This window comes from Ictalurus punctatus, chromosome 16, assembly GCF_001660625.3.
Source record: "Ictalurus punctatus breed USDA103 chromosome 16, Coco_2.0, whole genome shotgun sequence".
Taxonomy (NCBI): domain Eukaryota; kingdom Metazoa; phylum Chordata; class Actinopteri; order Siluriformes; family Ictaluridae; genus Ictalurus; species Ictalurus punctatus.
Genome location: NC_030431.2, coordinates 12,221,708 through 12,245,031, shown reverse-complemented (window position 1 = coordinate 12,245,031; position 23,324 = coordinate 12,221,708). Strand labels below are relative to the sequence as shown.

Below are 23,324 nucleotides of genomic sequence, written 5' to 3'. Positions count from 1 at the left end.
ACTGAAACTCCAAAATCTGGTGCTCAGACCGGATGGTGTCACGTGATCACTCGGCAGCTCAGTCGCGGATCCATGAACTTGTCGAGCTCGAATGTGTCTTTTGGTTTGGAGGCGGATGGAGCTGAGGAAAGCACTTCCGGTCGGTCGGGGGTGTAAACACAGGCAACAGGAACGTTAGCTGTAGAGTGCTACGGTTTCGGTACTGTAAAGGATGGAGCTAAGGCTCTCAAATAGTTGTCATAATTGTGCGCTTTGGCTTTGCAGCTTTGCGTTATGTGCCATCATAGGTAAGTTAAATATTTATAGCAATAGCAAAAAAAAAAAATATGTATATATATATATATATATATATATATATATGTATGTAACGCTAACTAGCGAGCTAACCCGATTCTGTGTTCACCGAGATCCAGCGCTAATCAGTTAAAATGCTAAGATAGCTAGCGCCTTTTCACTGGACTGCATTGTTGTCTAGCTAGTTCAGAACGTGTCAATGGGGTGATGATTATCTTGCCTGTATGGTTAAGTCACCATTTTAATCATTAATATTAAATTAAACGTAGATTCATTTTGCCCATAGATATATAAAATATATATAGCAATATTACAACACGTATATAGTGAGTGAGTGAGTGGCGGTTTCCTCTTTTCATTTTCGTTGTCTTATTTATAAACTTGTCGGTATTTAGTGGAGTTAATTTAAACGAAATAGAGTTTTAATATAAACTCGGATGTTTAGTTTTTCCTAGTAACATTAGCAAGCTAATTAATCTGTTTATGAACTTGGGCTAAAGCTAAGCATAACACGAGCTTCTACCTCCCCACAGTGTAGCTACCTCATAACACACGATATTATTATATGTAAGTAATGAGAAGCCAGTATTTACTGTTTAGCCTGAAGTCTTTACTAATTATTACTCAAAACTGACGGGTTAAAACATTTTACAGTTGGTCAGAAACTTCTTGTTGGTTAAATTAAATTATTAGGTTAAAAAACTGCAATGTCTAATCAATCCAAAGTGTCGTATATTCTCACCTCAGTGGGCAAGTGATGTAATCGTTGTGTGGCTGAACACTGTATAACACCGGTAACACAGACTATCACAGCAAGCCTAATACATGGCATCATGGACGCTATCAAATATCAACAGATATTAAATGAAAACCCGACTGCCTTTGCCAGAAAGCTAAAAATGAGTCATGGCTGGATCTTCCAGCAGGACAATGATCCAAAACATGCATCAAAATCAACACAGAATTGTTTACTGACCACAAAATCAAGGTCCTGTCATGACAATCCCAGTCCCCAGACTGGAAACCCATAGAAAACCTGTGGGGTGAACTGAAGAGGAGAGTCCACCAGCGTGGACCTCGAAATTTGAAGGATCTGGAGAGATTCTGTATGGAGGAACGGTCTCAGATTCCTTTCCATGTATTCTCCAACCTCATCAGGCATTATAGGAGAAGACTCAGAGCTGTTATCTTGGCAAAGGGAGGTAGAACAAAGTATTGACTAAAAGGGTGCCTGTAATTGTTGCACACCTATATTTAACACAGATTTTTATGATAAACCTGTGTTGTTTGAAATTGTCTGACATCCATGAGAACAGTGTATTTTGTGATTTAAAAAAAAATAATTTTTAAACAAAAGATCAAAAGGTTAAGCAATTAAGCCAATTTTCACAGCCTCCTTTGCTCATATTTTCCAAGGGTGCCAATATTAGTGGAGAGCACGGTACATGATTTGGGTTTTGCATTAAAGCATTAATGCATGTCACAAAAAGCAGGTTCATGATGATATGAACTTAATGTAATATAAATATAATAACCTTGATGATGATGAGTTGTGATTTTCACCACTGTAAATAATAAAATAAACAAATCATTACAGACCCTCTGGCTATGTCTTATGGACCTCACCTTGAGATCCACTGCTCTGTTACATAATGAGTAATGTAAACCGATCTACTGATCTATATCCCATATCACGCTAGATATTCCAAGTTAGTTTGTTAGTTAGTGCCAGGTCACAAATTGTCTATCTGAGTCAAGTCTCAAGTCCAGTGCATAGTCCTATCCAGAGTCTCAAGCAGTAAATTCCTGTGCTAAGCAATGGGTAACTATTATCTCTATGGTTAGCTCACAGCTTTAATATTTAACATGAAATTAAAAGTGAGTGGCAGCTTCCTCTTTTTATTTTCTAACATGTAGCTATTTGGTGGCATCAATAAAATAAAAAAAAACCTCTGCTTGTAACATTAGGAGGCTAGTTGATCTGTTTATGAACTTCGATATAGAATCTGGCTTGAGTATGAGTTTCGTCCAGAGTTCCTAGCTTCAAAAGTTCCAGGCTGCACCCGAATATCCCTACTACCCTACTATACAGTAGGCAAAAAGTAGTACACCAATGGAGTAGTGTGTCCAAATTCTCAGTATTCATAAAACAGTAGGAAAGAAATACCCAGATGACCTACTGCTTCCACTGAGATTCTGCAGTATGGATGCTGTGGATACTGCGCCATCCCATAGTGCAACGGGACTGTCATGGAAGAGCTCTCCAAATAAAAAAACGGAAGGCAGCGCATTGGTTTTTTTTAAGTTGTAGGTCACGTGACAGTGCCGACATGGCGGATGTTGTACGTCCGGTTTGTATTTGTACTACACTCATATACTGATCAGTACGTACTGTATCAACGGCCGAGCAGTCGGTACTGAATCGAATGCAGTCCCTACTGAATCACATGCAGTAGGTACGGTTGCGGTACGCAGTTTCGGATGAAGCCCTAGTCAAATTTTCTGTCTCTGTGCTTTTTTCAGCCTCAGTTGAGTCATGTGGTGTGGAAGCATTGCCTGTGAAGAATTGCAGAAGTTTACCTCACTGTGGAAGAGTATAGCAATAAATGTGCCTGTGAGAAAGATATTCTAAATGTGTTCCTATGCTTTTTATTGCACGTTTGCACTTTTTATTTTATTAACTTGTTCTAAATGTAACCAGTCTCACAGTGCTGTGAACTTGCCTATTGCATGAGCCAGGTCACTGACTGTATCAGCTGTGTCAGCTCATTAAAAATCTCTCTTGGTGTGTCTTTAGATGTGGTCTGCTATTCAACTCCACATGTTTCGCATGCAGCTGTTCTCTTTATCTTTTATTTCGATGTTGTTCGTTCCATGAGGGTGGCCACACCAGTTTCTTTTTCTTTGGATAGAAAAACAGTCAGTTTGGGATGGGCAGTTAGTGTCATCTGATACGAGTGTCAACAATTTTTGGCTGCTGTCAAGGAAGTCTGATGATCTAGAATAGAGAGAATTTGACAATAATGAGATGGGGGGGTTGTTTCTGCATGCAGCCGCAGTTAATGACTGTGTTAGTTAAAAAACGTTTATTGAGTCAGGTAGCATGAATACTCTATAATATGATGATACTGAGCTACTGTGAGTCTCCCTGACAGTTCTGTAAAAATAACTGTCAGTCAGGCTGTTTGGGTGGAAGTGTGAATACATTCGTATATGTAGAGAAATGACCTCATGCCCCAATGCCAGGCACAAAAGTAGTCAGATTGCAGAGTGATGTAAAGGAGGGAGGGTTGGTGTAAGCAAAGAAAGCAAGAGTCTGCCAGTGAAAGAGTCTATTATAATAAAAGAGGGTGAAATTCCACAATCATGCACTGTACAAATAGTACGAATCATACCCATTAGGGCTGGATGATATGGATATGATATATAATGTATGTATGTGTGTGTATATGTATGTGATGGATAGATAGATAGATAATCTTGATATTGTTTATATGGGTTAAATGCTTAGCTGTAAGCCAACTACACGACAGGTGTCACAAACACTTTTATTTATCAGACATTGATGAACATAAAGTGCAAATAGAGGGTTCCTCTTCCTGTTTGAGAATACACACAGCTGTGTGAATATCATAAATATTACATAAATATATAAAAACCAAAAATAGTCACATCTCAGTTCTCCTTCAATTGTTAACACAATAACAGACTGATTGAAAAAGTAATCATACAGGTTATCCTTTCCTGCTGAATAAGATATGCAGCATTGCAATAAAAAATCTTTATAAAATATATGAAATAAAATTATGCACATCTCTGAGAATACCTCTTCAGTTATTTAACGTTATTTAGCAATGTGGTTGGCTACCGCCTCCGTTATATCTCGCCACTTGGCACTCTTCTTTTCATAGGGCACACCCTGAGTAAATGAAGCTTGTAAAGAGGTTTGTTTTGGGGCAGAAAGGTTTTCAGTCTGGCTCACAACAGCACGGCCTCCACGAAGTTTAATACATTCTTCGTATTGTAGTTTTTGTCACGGTTGTAAATGGTGAAAGAGGTTTGTAGCTCTTCCACCACGTGTTGCGACATGTTTATTGCACGCTTTACATATCACCTTGCTCTGATGCTTATCCGATCTTTTCAACCCGAGCCATCTCCAAATGATTGAGGCTTTGTTTTACTTCTTACAGACTAGCTCATTGTTACCATCTTGCCTTGTGCCTGTGTCGTCCTCCATGTGGCGCCAGAAAACAGGAGCGAGTGAGTAGGGGCGGGGTTATGTGCGGAGTGTGAGAACGGAGAGACGCAAAAACTAGCGAGTTGAATAAGCTTAAATAAGTTTTAATGCAACATCCATCGATCTATATCTCGATGTTAACGATAGTCTCTCTTCTTCAATCGCTTTTGGAAAAAATATCGATATATCTCCAAAACTCAATACATCACCCAGTCCTAATACCATGCACAGCTAATACTCTCCAATACAATGGTAATCAATTTGGCAATTTCTTTGTTTTGTGAGTTTCATGTCTGACCACTCACTCCCATATGGCTGTGCCCATGACTTTAACTGCATTTAATCATACCTCTAGTCCAAAGTTTGACACTTGAGACATCGTGTGTGTTCATTATGCCATTACTTATTTCTTGCTTTTGTTTTCCATAGTCTAGATATCTACACCAATACATGCTTTCTTGTTTGGGGGTTTTAATCCATTAAACATGGTACACGGCAGTAAAATGAATTAACCAATCATGTGATCACCTTACACTGTGAATGTGAACATGAGTTCAAATCCCAGGAGTATCATAGTTAAGCTCTTTAGCATTTCCTGTAACCCATAACTGCTCCTATGTGTTGTTTGAACTGAGTCAAATGCTGTTTGTTTTTTACTCTGTTTCTGTCACAGGTTTGTATCCAGTTGCTTCTATAGAAGTGTACACTCCCGCTGAGATGTTTGTAGAAAATGGAACTACTGGAGTACTTAAATGTACTTTCAGATCGACTCAAGTGATCAGTAGTCTAGCATCAGTGACCTGGTCTTTCATCCCAGAGGGCTCTTCAGAGTCTACTGGTGAAACTGTAAGCATCCTTTTTTCTTCTTATGTATATGTGGTGCTATGTTTAGAATTGTAAACAGGAAGACCTTGAAAGGAAATGTAGTTTCAGACCGTATGAATATCATGTCGTCTTGTCATGTCACGTTCATAGAGCAGTCTGGTAAATATATCTTTCAGTTCTTTTTATATCTTTCTTTTTGTATAAGGAACTCAAATAATGTTCCAGTTGGCTGTTTAGCTGTTTCTTATTTGTCTTTGATTCATGATTCTTGAAGTGGCGTTTTCATCTAGAGTTACTGTCTCTTGAGTGGCATGTTGGTATCACTAAAGCAGGTTGTTCTGTGCCTGAAATGTCAAAATAAAGCCAATGGAGTCAAAAATAACCAGAGACACAGGCAAAACTGGTGTGTCTGAATCAATTTGGTGACTTAAGAAAGTAGAATACAGTGACCATCTTAGTAAAAACAAATGGCCTGAAGGAAAACCATTAGAAGAAACGACACCATTTTGGTTTAGCTTATCTTTCCTCAGCTGTTGTATTTATCTGGTCATATTTGCTTTTCAGATCTTCCATTATGCCGGTGGTAAAGGGTTCCCAGACAGCATTCAGTTTAAGAGCAGAGTTGAGTGGGCGGGAGACCTGAACAAAAAGGATGTCTCCATTCGCGTCAGTAAGATGCAGTTTTCCGACAACGGCACTTACTCATGCGATGTGAAGAACCCTCCTGATATAGCAGGCAAACCTTCACTGACTAAGCTCAAAGTTGTGCAGAAAGGTAAACAGTGATCCAGTGATTTCTCATCATATACCAAAACCTATGACATTAGATTGTATTGTGCTGCTCATACCGTAAATGCACACTATAAACGTATGTGGACACCTGATCCTGATCATCACACCCATGTGGGTCTTCTGACCTCAAATCCACTGAACACCTTTGGGATGAACTGGAATGCCTATTGCATACCAGACCTCCTCGCTCAACATCGATGCCTGAGCTCACTAATGCTCCTGTGGCTGAATGAGGACAAATCCCTACTGCCACGCTCCAAAATCTAGTGGAGAGCCTTCCCAGAAGGTTGGAGGTTATTATAATAGTAAAGGGGAACTAAATCTGTAACGGGGTATTCAAAAAGCACACAAAGGTGTGATTATTAGGTCTCCACAAACTTTTAGCCCTATAGTGTATCATAGCTTACCCCCTTGTAGTGAGAATTTTTTTGTCCGGTGATTTTGAAGTGCTGGATTAATTTTTTTTCCCCATCAAATTTGAAGACTTGTCTGATGCTGTCCACAGAGTCCCTGCCTCAGACGAGCCCAGCAGTGATCGTGGGCGCCGTCATCGGCGCAATCATCGGCGTCGCCATCATCGCTGTAGTTGCATATCTGTTAATACGAATGCGGTCCTCCCGTGACTACGAAGGGTAAGCTACGCTAAGAGTTTAATAAAGTACATTCCAAGTAGGCTTTATAATGTGTTTCTGAGGGACGTTTGATATGTTGTGGTGGAATTCCTAGGCTTAGTTCTATGCTGTGTATCAGACATGTTTGCACACAGCTGCAAATAGCCATAAAATAGATGTCTTTGGGATAATGATTTAACAACGATTAAGTTTGCAAAGGCCTTTGTTGCACGAGTCAAAGTGAATGAGCTCTCGCTGTCCTTCTCACATGACTAACAAGTGTGTACTTACTGGCACAATGCAAAGGGAGCGTGGTGTATTGTATCGGTTAGAGCACCACTGTGTGTAGAACCCAGTAACTTAATCTAACCTTGTATAATATTCTCTTATTTGATTTAACCAGAGAATAACTAACCATCTTTTTTTTTTACTGTGTAGGGAAGATTTACTGGTTTTGGCTATAGGTCTTGCGATACATTTAGACTCACCATTTTTGCGAGATGTCACTTTTTGCGTACAGTCTGCACGCTCAAAGGTTGTAGTCTGAACTCTCCAGGGTGAACATGGGCTCTTTGTGTTTTTAAGTGTGTCACGCATCATCATGCATTTCTTTAAGTTTGTTCTTCATTAACACATCCTCTTCTCATTGTCTGTCAAGCTCCTTTTGTGTTATTCTTTACCAGCATGTGTACTAACCCTAAGAGCAAGCATAAGAGGACATTTGAGAAACAGTGAAAGATTAAAGAACCAATCAGGCATTGCTGTAACCCCAGAGGCAACAGCATTAAAGGCTGTGCATGAGAGACTTTTACTACACCTTGTTAAAAAAAAAGAGGTCTTTTTGGAACATCATTGTTTCATCAATTCCTGCTTTAGAAAAAATACCTGTACTATATTGAAAACACATTATTAATATTTTATTTGATGTTTTACTTTGTGAATTTAATTTATTTTTGAAAATGTACACTCATTTAAAATCTGATGACACACTCTTAAAAAAAAAAAAAAGTTGGGACAGTCAACTGTTTACCGCTGTGTAACATCACCTTTTCTTTTAATAACACTTATTAAGCGTTTGGATGCTGAAGACACCAGTTGGTTAAGTTTTGCAAGTGGAATTTTCCCCCATTCATCCATTATGCATTTTTTCAGCTGTGCAACTGTACTGGGCCCTCGCTGCCTTATTTTGGCTACAGGACTGCAGGCCAAGCTAGCACCCACACTCTCTGCTTACGCAATGATGTGCTTGTTATCTAGGCAGAATGTGGTTTGAAGTTGTAATGCTGGAAAATGCAGGGACTTCCCTGGAAAAGACGACGTCCGGAAGGCAGCATATGTTGCTTCAAAATGTGTACATATCTTTCTTCATTAATAATGCCCTCACATATATGCAAGTTACCCATGCCATGGGCACTGACACACCCCCATACCATGACAGACACTGGCTTTTGGACCTAAGGCTGATAACAGCTTTTCCCCTTGGGCCCGGAGAACACAACGGCTGTTTTGTCCAAAAACTATTTTAAATGTTGACTCGTCAGACCACAAAACACGATTCCACTGTGCTACTGTCCATCTCAGATGAGACCGAACCCAGAGAAGTCGGCGGTGCTTCTGGACAGTGTTGATGTATGGCTTCTGCTTTGCATAGTAAAGCCTTAACTTTGCATCTGTGAATGCAAAATCGAATGGTTTTGACTGACAAAGGTTTACCAAAGTTTTCCCGAGCCCATGTCAGGATATCCATTACAGACTTATGACTGTGTTTAAGACAGTGATGTCTGAGGGATCGGAGATCACGCACATTCAGAAGGGGTTTTCGGCCTTTACACACCGTGGTTTGACTGGATTCCTTTTAATTCTATTGTGCACTGTAGAAGGTGAAATGCCCCAAATCCTACCGATTTGTATTATTATTTACTGATGCATCTGTTGGCAGATTGGTGAGCCTCCACCCATCCTTGCTCTTGAAGGACTAGGGCTTTTTTGGAGGCTCCTTATATACTATGATTAGACGATTACCTCGCCTGTTTCACTTCACCTTCTTATTTCAACTTGTCACATCACTATTAGTCCTAAATTGCCCCGTCCCAACTTTTTTGGAATGTGTTGCATGCATCAATTTCAAAATAAACGTTTATCTTCAAAAAAAAAAACAACTACTATGCAGTTGATTGGGTAAAACATCAAATGCCTTGCTTTTATATGTTTTTTGTTTAAATACAAGTCAAAGTACACTTACAAATCACTCCTCTTTTGTTTTTATTAACATTTTCCATTCTGTACCAACTTTTTCAGAATTGGAGTTGTAGTACAGATAGCACTATAGATAGATTGTAGAGAAAGTAAAGATAGTAGAGAGGATGGATAGTAAAAAAAAACATTCCTGCCACAGTTTGCTCATGATTATGTGAACAGGGTTGTTCATTTATCACTATGCTTCTTTGGAACCAGTATCTCCATGTTGCTTTACATCATTTTATTTCATCACATTGGTGTCTTTCTTCATGTTTGTCTGTCATTTGCACGTGTGCGCGTGCCTTCGCCATTCGCCACTGTTTGTGCATCATCGCAACCCAATTCCCACCCACACCCACCCACTCCGGCTGCCGCAGCTGCACCTCCATAGAGAGTGTGAGCGCACACGTGGCTCGGCCGGGGAAGAAAGCTGAGTCCAGCACAGATGGCTCACGCTGTAGCAGCCCCTCAGCTCCAGTACAGGTACGAGTGAAGCTGTGTGTGAGTAACAGAAAACTGAACTTGTGAGTTGGAATATTGGAACAAATGTCATTTGTTCATTTTGTCTGAAATGTGTTTTGTACGAAATTTTCAATAACTGAGCAGTCTGGCAAACAGTCAGGCCATAATAGTTTATAAGTCAGCATTAAATTATTATTATTAAATGTTAAATGTGTCTGCAAAAGGCTCCCACACTGTTCCACTTTGTATACTTCTATCCTCACCATTTACATCTTCATATAATGCCATTTGTTGCTCATGTTTTGTTTCCATGCAGAGGCATGTTCAAGCAATATAGTATGGGGAAATACACGCATTTCTATTATAAGACCTATTAATTAGAAACTAAAGCATTCTTTTGTCCATTTGTTCCTCAGTACAGGGTGAAATTCAGATGCATTTCTAAACAGCATTTGCATTTGAAAGTGTCTTAAACTTGGTTCTTCTTATTTATGTACTGAATTAGGGGTATGCAGGGTATTTCAAACACCTGGTTAACCGTTTGAGGTACCAGCGTTTGAATACTGAATTCACTATTTGGGTATTTGTTATGCCATATATCTAGCAAGCAATAATTTATTTATATATATATATATATATATATATATATATATATATATATATATATATATATATATATATATATATATATATATATATATATATATATATATATACACAAACCAAAATAGAGCTTTTTGACAAACACCAGAGGTGGTTCTGGTGCACTCAGAGAGGTAGCGATATGGAAAAGTACCTCATACACGGTTAAATATGGATATGTTTTGGGGCTGTTTTTCTGCCAGAGGACCTGGACATTTTGTTAGCATGCATGGTATCATGGACTCTATCAAATATCAACAGATATTAAATGAAAACTTGACTGTCTCTGCCAGAAAGCTTAAAATGGGCCGTGGTTGGATCTTCCAGCAGGACAATGATCCAAAACATACATCAAAATCAACACAAAAATGGTTTACTATGGTTTACGATTTCCACAAAATCTAGGTCCTACCATGGCCATCCCAGTCGCCTGAGTTGAAACCCATAGAATACCTGTGGGGCGAACTGAAGAGGAGAGTCCACCAGCATGGACCTCGAAATTTGAAGGATCTGAAGAGATTTTGAATGGAGGAATGGTCTCGGATCCCTTGCCATGTATTCTCCAAAACCATCAGGCATAGAGTGGTGCAGAGATGACATCATTTTGTAATGCCAAAACCCGGAAACGAGTTAGCATTTTAGTCCTTCAGGCTTTTATCGTCCCGACGTCGATGGGGTTTTGGTTAAATGCCTGACGTAAGGTCTGTGGTGAACACATGCTCAAAATATTTTCACGTTTTATTCTATGACATAAACTACACCAGTAATACACCACTCATGATTTTGTAAAGCTTTTACGTGTATTGAAAAAGACTGTTGTTAAATGGGATGCTGTCTGGGACATTAAACATCATCTCGCCAAACAGGGAAGCTCATCAGCTACAGCCTAATTGTGTTTCTACTCGTGCTCTTGCAAACTATTCCAACTCAGACTTTCCAACTTGTAGATTTATCAGTTTATAGTATTTTCCAAATGTAGTGTTTTTTAAATAAAGATCGAAAGAGTTGTAGGAAGCTTTGTTGATTGACGTTGATGTCGGGCGTGGTGTAGTTCGTTTATAGCATACGGGAGGTAGCACAAAGTATTGACAAAAAGGATACTAATCATTGTTGCACACCTATATTTAACAAAGACTTTTTTTTTGATAAACTTTTTTATGTTTTGTTTGCAATTGTTTGATATACATGAGAGCAAAGGATTTTTGTGATTTTTGTCTCTTTGTTAACAAAAGATCAAAAAGTTAAACAATAAAGACAAAGATTTTTCACAGCCTTCTTTGCTATATATATATATATATATATATATATATATATATATATATATATATATATATATAAATATAAATATAAATAAATGTATGTAGGGAGGTGTGTGTGTGTGTATATATGAAATATATTCTGTATCTAAATGTCAGTCATTAGTTGAAGAGTGCAACATGCAGTTGACTGTTGTTTGTCTTGCATTTTCTCACTTCTGTATAGACAGCTTTATACATTTGGTTCTCTGCTTTCCTGTCAAAGCCATGTGTGTTTGCTTATATGCATACTTTCAAAAACCATTACGTGTCACATGTGCCAGCAAATCTTATTTGGCTCAATTTACTATGTATAGAACACAAAGGTGATTTCAGATACTCCCTGGAGAATTGAATGGGGACCAATAGATAAAATATATCCATTTTATATCTTAATGGATACAGGCTGCTCCTTTTTTCCCCTTTATATAAACAAAACCCTATAAAGCTCATGATTGGTACCCCGCCTTTATTTTTTCCTCTCTCTCTCTCTTTTATCAGGGCCCGGTGATATATGCTCAGCTTGATCACTCTGGCAGTAAGAACTCCTTCCACAAGATGGAGCCCGTGGTGTACGCTGACATCCGTAAGAACTAGAAAGAAAGCAAGAGAACAGAGAGTAGTACTCACTCTTCCAGCAACACTCCATTTCTATCATGTATTTTTTTTTTTCTCCCTTAAATAAATTAATGACCCTTTCACTTTTTAATCATGTCTTATATAGTGGGAGGCTTCAAAGCATCATAAGATGATGTTCCTGCACTCCATGAATTATTACCACTCCAAATGCAGTTACTAATTAACTCTCCTCATACTGAATCCGTGCATGTTGCTTATGCTGAATCCTTCTTCTTATCGGATCTCTCAGAAGTGAAGTTTGAAAATTTCAGCTACTTGGTTTTCTGTCATTGTGCTTTGTCCCACTGAAGAAATGCCACATAGAGACATTGTTTAATATATATGTTTGTAAATTTCTGTCTCAGTAGGTTAAGCATGCAATCATGATACACTACTTTTGTTTTAAAAAGGCAAAAACTCCAGCCACAGTAAACGGTCATGACCAAAAGAGCTCTTGATTTTACAGACCGAATACCAACTAAGTGTACAAGTCTGTGTGCTTAGTTCAGAACTTAGCAGTGCTTATTAAGTGTTTTAAATATTTTCCCACTTATTACTTAAGTAATGCTAAAAGCAATGAGCAAGTTTTCATAGACACGGTTTAAGCTCAGTCCATTTTTACCAACGTTTTAATTGAATTCAGTGAAAAATTTCTGCATCTCTACTGCAATGTGATCTAAGAATAGGCTTAATATATGTCTTGAAAAATGGTCATGGCAGAGTTTTTTTTTCTTTCTTTCTTTTTTTCCTTACTGTACTACAGACATTCTTTAAAAATGGTTTATTTATGATTCTCACAAGTTCCAAAGTATTTTCACTGACATGCTTTTGTAAAGAATGTTCTTCCAAATGCTTAAGTTTAGTTATAGCTGTGTAGCAGCAGTGCAGTTGGTAGGATGTTTGTTTAGCTGTAACATTTTTCTGTAAATGATCATCTCCTGTTAAATTAGTAAGTAGCCTAATAGAGTATGTCATTAGTGTCATGTTCCTTTAGATATATTCCAAGTTGATCCACTTAATGACTTCATTTACATGCACATCATTTTTATGATGTTAATCAGAATTTGCCAATATTCTATTTAGTATTCACGTAAACGCTGCAACCCGATTCAGACTAAGACAATATTCGGATACCCCAAAATACTGATTCTCACCCCTGGAACGTACCTGTTTTATTCAGAAAATCATTGCATGTCAACACCTTGTTCAGAAAATCCACTGCAAGAAGACATATGCACATGCTCAGTTCGCAAGGAATTGTGGGTGCTAACAGATGTTTAGCTGTAGGCTAGGTATTTAGGAATGGTAACTCAGGCATACTTACAACAACTATGTATGCAGGAATACTCTGATGCCTGTACACATATAAACATCATATTCGGAATACGGCTGCAACCCGAACATAGACCTTAAACAGAATTTGATGTGCATATAAACAAAGCCAGTATGCTGCGTTACCTCCGCTGTTTTGTGACATGCTGAAACAGCTGATTTTGGGAATAGTGTTAAACATTCCTCTGTTTTTCCTCCCCTCTGTAAGTCTTAATTGTTTCTCTTTGCACATTATGGGGTGACATTGTAGCTTTGTTTATTTTATGGTTTTGTTTTAGAAAGAAAATGCAGATTATTTTAAAGACGATATAGTAAACGGTAATCATAACCAAAACCATGACATTCCTTACACTTAATATGATGCTGGACCTTTGTCATGCAGTTTTGAAATAGCATGTATATAGATTATTGTTTTTATTTGAAAGTCTTTTGCTGCCTATTAAAACTGACAGTCTTATGAAACGATTAGGAATATGCTCTCGGGTGCAGTTTACATCGACGTCGCGCCATTAAAATGTGACTGATTTCAAGGCTTTCTATGTTGTGTTGGACAGTAAGCATTGTGCTCTGCAGCATGTTTTGACTTTATAGCACTATTGTCCTTTACTTTCCTTTTAAGAAAAGTGTGTTAATGCAGATTAATGATGTTAATGATGTGTTAATGTGACCATTCATTGAGAACTGGAATGTTGTGAATTGTAGTGCCTTTTTCACATTTCATGTACTAACTCAGTCCCATTCTGTCCTGTCCACTTCTGTTTTGTATATGAAACCAACGCTGTCTGATTTTCTTTTTATACATGTATAAAATATATATATGAAAAGTAAGTCAAACCCGATTCAGCATTTTGCATTTTTACTGCTTTGTGAATGAGCTTTGTATATGATTTTTCCATAAACTTTGTAGCTGATTTGTAGGTACAACACCATTCATTCAGAGTAAATAAGTCAGATGCTCTTTTGAAAGTCGCACATTAGAAAATGTTATTTAAATTTCTATTTACATTTAAATAACATTTTAACATCTAATTTTCTGTTATTGAAATTTCTTTTCATTGGAATAAAAGAAAAAGGCCAGAAAACGTATTTCCCCCGAAACCCTTCTGCTAGTAAATAACTGTATTCTTTCATTTTAGGGATTGTGAAGCTTAACCAGTAGGCTGTGACAAACTGTTAACTATTAAACCTGCAAATCATTCTGTCTTTGAATATTACATTCTTTTCATTTATCATTTTAACTAGCATGTTTTCATTAGAAATGATGAAACATGCTGTTTTATCAGATGGTGCACTGTGTTTGTTTTCGTTTTCTTTCCTGACTGTTCATTTACAAAGCATTCAAGGAAGTGTATCTAAATTGGGAAGCAGATTTGCAAATTTAATAATCTCTCTAGCTGAAACAAAATAATCACTACGGATGGCTTTTGCAATTATTAAGAAGAAAAGTTTCCATTTTGTTTAATGCTCACAGTTCTGATATTGGCATTATATAAAATTATTGATGCATTGGTATTATATTTTTAATAAGTAATAAGAAGGCCTTTACATATGAATGACAAAAGATATTTTTCTTTAGTACAGATTTTATGCTTTTAATTAATTGATTTGCTCGTGCGGAGAACTTTTTATTAAAACTTTTTTTCCCATGAAGAGTTTAGCGTAGGATAACAAAAGTATGCAAGGCTGGATAAACCTGGTCTTCGTGCCAAAGATCATTTGTCTTTTTCTGTGGAACTTCACAGGAACAACCTAAATCACTGACTATGGTAAATAGCCCAAGGCTTTGTAGATAAGGACTAAATATTATGTCAGGAATTTCTTTGGAACAACAAGGGTAGTTTCTGTTTCTTCTGGTGACCTCAGTCATATAATATGCTTGTGCTGTTTGTCATAATTGCTTCCTATAAGTCCTGTCTTTCAAAAAAAAAAAAAAATATATATATATATATATATATATATATATATATATATATATATATATATATATATATATATATATATATATATATATATATATATATATATATATATTAATTATATATATATATATATTTTTTATATATATATATATATATATATATATATATATATATATATATATATATATATATATATATATATATATATTAATTATATATATATATATATTTTTTATATATATATATATATATATATATATATATATATAAAAAATATATATAATTAATATATATATATATTTTATATATATATATATATAATTTTTTTTTTTTCAACGTTTTGATCATATTAATTTAATCTGATTTTGATGTTTGTCAGTCTTTTGCAGTACAAATAAAACGGTCAGATCTGTACTGAAAAAGCATAATACATAATACAGTGGGGGAAATAAGAATTGAACGCATCAACATTTATTTCAGTAAATATATTTCCAATGAGGTTATTCACATGAAAATTTCAGCAGACTTTGGTATTAACTCAAGAAATCCACATCCATAAAGAGATCCAAACGTTCAAGTCCATAAATGAAGTTATGTGTAATAAAGTGGAATGACATAGGAAAAAAGTACTGAACACGCTAACTGAAATGTATTTAATACTTAGTGGAGACGCCTTTGTTTGTAATCACAGCTTCTAGACGCTTCCTGTATGAAGATATTAATGGGCCGCAGTATTCAGGTGTGATTTTGGCCCATTCTTCTAAACATATTGTCTTTAAATCTTTTTCAGATGATTGACTCGGCCATTCTAACACCTTGATTTTTTATTTTTTTTTCTCTGAAATCAATTGAGAGTTTCCTTTGCAGTATGCTTTGGATCTTTGTCCTGTTGGAAGATCCACCCACATCTCATCTTCATCATCCTGGTGGATGGCAGCAGATTCATCTCAGGAATCTCCCAGTAAAGGGCTCCATTCATCGTTCCTTCAGTTATATGAAGTCTGCCAGTACCATGTGATGAAAAACAGCCTCACACCTTGAAGCTTCTACCTGAAAAACTTCACTGTTGGTATAGTGTTTTTAGGGTGATGTGCAGTGCCATTTCTTCTCCAAACATGGTGTGTAGTATGACGGACAAAAAGTTAAATTTTGCTCTCGTCTGACCAGACTACACTCTCCCAGTATTTCATAGGCTTCTTCAAATGAGTTGCAACAAACTTTATATGAGCTTTGACATGCCTTTTCTTTAGTAATGGAGTCTTGCAGAGTGAGCGTGAGCAGTGGAGTGCATTGTCTATTATTTTCTCTGTGACGATGGTACCTGCCGCTGTTTCTGGAGCTCTTTCTGAGAGATCCTTGGCTCTTGGGCAACTCTTCTGAATATTCTTCTGGCTCGCTGGTCAGAAATCTTGCGAGGAGCTCCTTTGTGTGGCCTGTTGATGACGGAGTCATGTTGCTTCCAGTTGTGGATAATGGCCCCAATGGTGCTTACTGGAGGATTCAGAAGTTTTGAAATACATCTGTATCCGATTCCATCAGTGTTTTGCAGCATTAAGGTTGTGAAGGTCTTGGGAGAGCTCTTTGCTTTTACCCATCATGACATGTTTCTTATCTGATACCTTGGTAATGAAAAGCCTTTTTATAGACCATCAATTTACTAACCCAGCTGATATTAATTTGCACAGATTGGAAGTATAATTACTTTCTAATTACTTTACCAGATTTCAGCTGGATCCTTGACTTTGAGAACTGCTTGTTCTTAGCATATTCAGTACTTTTTGTGTCATTCTACTTTATTACACATAACTTAATTTATGGACTTTAATGTTGTGAGTTCTTTATATTTCCAGGTTTCTTGAGTAAATACGGATGTCTTGTGAAAATGTCATTTGAATAACTTCATTGGAAATATATTTACTGAAGAAAATGTTGACGCGTTCAATACTGAAGACAAAAGGCATGAAAATGATCTCTTTGACAGATACAGATAGAGGTTGAGTTTTGTGTGTGTATTTTATTCCACGTTACATTAACAGTGAAGACATCAGTAGAGTATGATAATAAGCCAATCAAAATGATCTTGTAGACTAGATGATGTAACGTAGACATTGACTATTATCATTAGCGCAACCAGTTCTATGATGTACTGTAGACTGTATAAAAAAGCCCTGTAAATTTAGTGTCTTGCTGGTAGGAGGTACAGAGCAATTGGTAATAAATATTTAAAACATTCACACTGTAAGCCAAAGATTCAGTAAGAGATTCTCAGGAGTTTTAATAATAATAATAATTATTATTATTATTGTTGGTGTTTTTTTATTTATTTATTTTTTATTATTATTTTATTGCTGCTGCTGTTACTGTTCTGCAGTTTTCCTTTGTTTTTGCCGGATACTTATCTTTCTGCAAGATGTGTGGAATTGATTATAGCTCTAAAGCTTAAAAGTGGTGCATACACATTGAACTTTAAAAAAACAAACAAAAAAACAAGTTTTGTAACTGTGTACATTGAATATTGTATATATCAACACTGCTAAAAGAAAAATGATTTGACTACCGTTTGGGCATGACATCATAGCACACATCATGTGCTGCTTAAAATTCCAGCACCCTCATCCAGCATTCCTTCACGCATCTATGCTGTAACCTTTTGTTTACAGTATTGGCATATTTATTTACAGAACTACGTATTGGTAGTTTAAAAAAAAAAAACAACAGCAGCACTTCCACAGTTTGAACTGTTTTATTGCCAAATAAATTTCAGGGAAAAGGCAAAGAAAAAAGAATCTAATCATTTAATTATAATTTACCAGATTAGTTAGGATTAATTTAATAATCCTAACTAGATAATATTAGAAAATGTTTGTTTAATGTTCTGAGGCTAGCTATAAATAGGGAGAACAGTATTCTGTAGATTACATCAGATTTTCTTCATTTTTGTAGCTATTACAGAAATACCTGATTTCATACAGGCTGTGATGATTGGTTGAGCTGTGCATAATCTGTCTGCCAACCAAAATACATTTTGATTGACAGAAATTAGACCAAAAGAAAATTGGGGGACATCCTGTCCTGTAACTGGGACAGCACTGAGTGAAATAAAATTTTAATATTTCTTTGGTATCAAATATAATAATGATGTGTTCTCAATGTAAAAATGTTTTATTTAATACATATTGTCACATTAGAAGTCGTAGGAGAAGTGAAACTCAGTCAAGGCACAAAATTTCATGGTGCTCATGCTTACCAACCCACAATTATGTCATGTAGGGATTCTGTGAGTATTTACTGTGAATAACATAGCATTTTGCTCTTGTAAACAGCTTTAGTGGAAAGTAACACCAATTTATATTGAAAATAAATATGACTGGTGGGTGTAATTATTTATCTGTTTTATTGAAAGTAAAAGCTAATCGTAGGAATAGTTCACTCTGTTGTTATACATGTTAATGCGAGCTCACCTGTTTTAAATGTCTTTTGAGTTAAGGAATTCAACAAGTTTAATAATTTAATAAGAATAATTGTCCTTGGAAAGTTGGTTATAATTTGTATATTGGACATGACACTGTTTAGCTTCACGCCTGATGTAAACATGTTGCATTTAGCTTGGTTCCCTGATATCAGTGAAGATGTGGTGTCAATTTGAGAAAAAATGATAGATGATGGGGAAAAAAAAGCCAGTGCCAATAGAGACAAAGTTTCATTGCTGCTTCTGTGCTTTTGGCACCTACAGTAAGGTTAATGATGCTATATGTTCTATTGTTTACTGCTTTTATTGTCATAGCCCTATAATCTGCCAGTACTGTAAATATTTACCCAAAATAGTATGTTTAGTATGTCCTGTTGTATTACAGTATTTAAAATATATATTTTTGAACACATTATTTTACTGTATAAATTACAGAACTTCCTGAAACTCTAGCTCCCACATGTTTAAAAATGAAAATGGTCTGTCTGTTTCTGTGGAACTTCTTTTGAAGGGTACTCTATCATGGGCGGAGTGTTAAATAGACTGTATCAGATTTCCTGTTGTACTTGTGAAGTCATAGGAATTTGTTGATATGTGGACATGAATTTCTTCAGAGCAAAAGTTAAAAGGTGTTTTTTGGTTTCTGTTACTCTAAAGATGAATTTCTTAAATTTCTAGAATTGTAATTTAAAAAAAAAAAAAAAAAAGATCACCACTTCTTTCCTTTAACGGTTAGCAGCACAAATAATATTAGCACAAATGCTAATAGAAGAATGTCTTAAAAATAATCATACACAGGCAAAGATCTTGGAGCTTTATAGATATAAACCAAAAATCTTTTTTTAAATAGGAGATAAATTAGGAATTGGTAAATATGAACTCTGAGTGAAACATACATGAAACAATCACTCTGTTCATGGGGAGATGTTGAATTAGAATCCTTATAATGCTGTTGATTGAATGAAACCAGATTCATTCTGGTTCTATCTGAGTGAAGAACCATTTGGAGACATGAGACATCAAATGCAGCATGAATCGCCAAATTCCTATCACATGAACAACCAATTAAACCTATTTTCTCATGCAAGACATAAGTAAGCAAAACATAAGTACTTTGAAATGTAACTGTAAAACATTTAAGAATATTAAAATGCATTAGAACAGAAAATCCATGTTTCTGTGCAACCACACAAACATGCCTTGGAGGTCTGCACATTGACTTCCAGTCCCTGCTTACACTGGAAAGTTCACTTTGTTACGCACATCGCATGTAACTTACTAATGTCAGTAATATTTAATAGCATAAGATAACACTTTATTAATCCCAAGTGGGAAATTTCCAAGACGAGACAACAGACATTAGAGATATATATATATATATATATATATATATATATATATATATATATATATATATATATATATATATATATATATATAAAATATATAAAAATATATATATATATATATATATATATATATATATAAAAATATATATATATATATAAATAAAAGATATACACCAGTGCACTGTCTACCTGTGCGGCCCTCAGCTTGTCCCTTGGGACTGTGGGCTGGTTAGAGTTAAACACATTTTAAAAGTCAAAGAACATCCAAGTGGAAGTAGGCTCTGGTACAGCATCCCCCGCCTGCCTATAGGACAATTGTAAGGGACCCATTGCTGGCGCCACCTGCTTACTGAGGTGATCAAGGACTAGCTTTTGTAGGGTCTTCATCAGATGCGAGGGCTACAGGTCTGTAGTTGTTCAGATCCTTTGATTATTTTTCTTTGGCACAGGTACCAAGCAGAATTACTTCCACGGCCTTGGGACCCTTTCCAGTTTCATATATTTGAAAGTGTTTTACTTAATCGTTGAATGATTATAAACATTAATAACCATTATATTAATAAGTCATTAAAATACATAAAATGTTATGTTGGTCTCTGTCATGTTTCCACCTATCCTATCATTTTATTTATTTATTTTTCCTTATTGTGTTCACTTGTTTTGTGTTAGTCCTTGATTAGATTGTCTTTTTAGATCCTTTTTGTGTCACTGTTTGTTGCAAAGTCTTATTGTGCAATTAGTTACTTTTTTTCCCCCTTGCACGTTTCCTTCATTTCTGATAATGGAATATCCTTGTTTAACTTTGCCTGCCTGTGTTTTGACTCCCTTTCTATGGACATGGATTACAATTCTTGGATTTGCCCAAATAAAGCACATGCCTCTCTCTACAGTCTGCACATTGCATCAGGTTACATTATGAACATGATATGAGAAAGACTCAGGGCTCCAATCCATATCAGATTACAGAAGAGGTATACAGAATCTGTATTATGCAAAGATAAAAGCAAGGAATGTTTCAAATACGGAAGAAAGAAGTTCACCACTAGGAAAAAAAAAAACATGACGGAGAACATTCAGTGAGTTGGCTAAAACCAGAACCTGCACCACCGGGTCAATGGTATTTGTACTGATGAAATACGAGCATAAGAAAAATTCTTGTGCTTTTTCAATCAATGACATCAATGCAACCATTTGCACAAAAAACATTTATACAGTATTGTCGATGAGATTGTTTTTAGAGCCATTCATTTAGAAATACAGTGATTTCTAATAAGAATTACCACTCCATTTTCTACCATTAGTATTATTTTTTATTCTTTACTGAAGCAATATACTAAACATATGCATTGTAAATCATTAACAGTTCTCTGAGTTTTGTGTGGACCTAACATTTCACAAGACAGTATTGCTTATACACAGTAAAATCGCTAGTGTTGAATTAACACCAGGATTGTTCAATTGTGTCCAGTGGACTTATATATACACTATAGGGTGTAAATTCAACACTCTGGGTGTTAAATCAACACTGGGGATTTTTCTGTGTAGATTATAATGTCTCAACTGAAAAAGTGTTCAACATTTTACAGACTTTTTCTTTGTTTATTAGACTATATCCTGCTAGCCTTGGGACCCTTTCCAGTTTCATATATTTGAAAGCGTTTTACTTAATCGTTGAATGATTATAAACAATAACCATTATATTAATAAGTCATTAAAATACATAAAATGTTATTTTGGTCTCTGTCATGTTTCCACCTATCCTATCATTTTATTTATTTATTTTTCCTTATTGTGTTCACTTGTTTTGTGTTAGTCCTTGATTAGATTGTCTTTTTAGATCCTTTTTGTGTCATTGTTTGTTGCAAAGTCTTATTGTGCAATTAGTTACTTTTTTTTTCCCCCTTGCACGTTTCCTTCATTTCTGATAATGGAATATCCTTGTTTAACTTTGCCTGCCTGTGTTTTGACTCCCTTTCTATGGACATGGATTGCAATTCTTGGATTTGCCCAAATAAAGCACATGCCTCTCTCTACAGACTGCACATTGCATCAGGTTACATTATAAACATGATATGAGAAAGACTCAGGGCTCCAATCCATATCAGATTACAGAAGAGGTATACAGAATCTGTATTATGCAAAGATAAAAGCAAGGAATGTTTCAAACACGGAAGAAAGAAGTTCACCACTAGGAAAAAAAAAAAACATGACAGAGAACATTCAGTGAGTTGGCTAAAACCAGAACCTGCACCACCGGGTCAATGGTATTTGTACTGATGAAATACGAGCATAAGAAAAATTCTTGTGCTTTTTCAATCAATGACATCAATGCAACCATTTGCACAAAAAACATTTATACAGTATTGTCGATGAGATTGTTTTTAGAGCCATTCATTTAGAAATACAGTGATTTCTAATAAGAATTACCACTCCATTTTCTACCATTAGTATTATTTTTTATTCTTTACTGAAGCAATATACTAAACATATGCATTGTAAATCATTAACTGTTCTCTGAGTTTTGTGTGGACCTAACATTTCACAAGACAGTATTGCTTATACACAGTAAAATCGCTAGTGTTGAATTAACACCAGGATTGTTCAATTGTGTCCAGTGGACTTATATATACACTATAGGGTGTAAATTCAACACTCTGGGTGTTAAATCAACACTGGGGATTTTTCTGTGTAGATTATAATGTCTCAACTGAAAAAGTGTTCAACATTTTACAGACTTTTTCTTTGTTTATTAGACTATATCCTGCTAGTAATAGCTTCATACAGCTATTCTGTGGCAGCAGTGATAAAAGCATATATTGTTGGACAAAACCACAATTTAAACTAGAAACTAGTCGAATAGAAAGAAGAAATAAGAGGATAATGTGCTAGTAAGAACGTGTCAGTTAAGCAATTTAGATGAAAGAAAATCATGTGATGCTATTTTTGGAAGTTTCAATGTCTTTAATTAAAACAGCTTTAATGTACAGCTGAGTTTCTGGGTTGAAAAAAGAAAAATATATACCTATATTTCATGGCTCACTGGTGTAAATGGGACAGCAGGGCTAAGCCCTCTATTTCTTTCAAGGAAAAAAACCCCATAAAATTATTTTCCGCATCATCTTATTTGTTGTTTGCCTAAAGTGGAGATTTCATATGCCCTACAGTCGTATTTATTCATGCTCATAATCAAAGTTCACTGTTGACTTTCAGGTATAGTAAATCACACTGTAGATGCTAAATG

General features: G+C 35.8%; 1 protein-coding gene across 2 annotated transcripts; it reads left to right on the top strand.

Annotated features, from left to right (window-relative positions):
* Positions 1 to 25: 25 nt before the first annotated feature.
* Positions 26 to 14,555, top strand: mpzl1l (myelin protein zero-like 1 like). Of its 2 annotated transcripts, none has more exons than XM_017489230.3 (6): positions 26 to 199; positions 5,205 to 5,377; positions 5,921 to 6,131; positions 6,654 to 6,780; positions 9,375 to 9,480; positions 11,898 to 14,555. In XM_017489230.3, the coding sequence occupies exons 2-6, from the start codon at positions 5,249 to 5,251 to the stop codon at positions 11,991 to 11,993; spliced, it is 669 nt and encodes a 222-aa protein (XP_017344719.1). In that variant the 5' UTR covers positions 26 to 199; positions 5,205 to 5,248; the 3' UTR covers positions 11,994 to 14,555. The 2 variants fall into 2 exon arrangements, with proteins under 2 accessions (XP_017344719.1, XP_017344718.1); XM_017489229.3 differs by having other exon boundaries at positions 27 to 287.
* Positions 14,556 to 23,324: the final 8,769 nt, after the last annotated feature.

Coding starts and splice junctions, on each gene's coding strand:
- mpzl1l (XM_017489229.3), top strand. CDS start 212: ATGGAGCTAAGGCTCTCAAATAGTTGTCATAATTGTGCGCTTTGGCTT. Junction 6,132..6,653: donor GCTCAAAGTTGTGCAGAAAG/GTAAACAGTGAT, acceptor TGCTGTCCACAG/AGTCCCTGCCTCAGACGAGC. Junction 6,781..9,374: donor TCCTCCCGTGACTACGAAGG/GTAAGCTACGCT, acceptor CGGCTGCCGCAG/CTGCACCTCCATAGAGAGTG.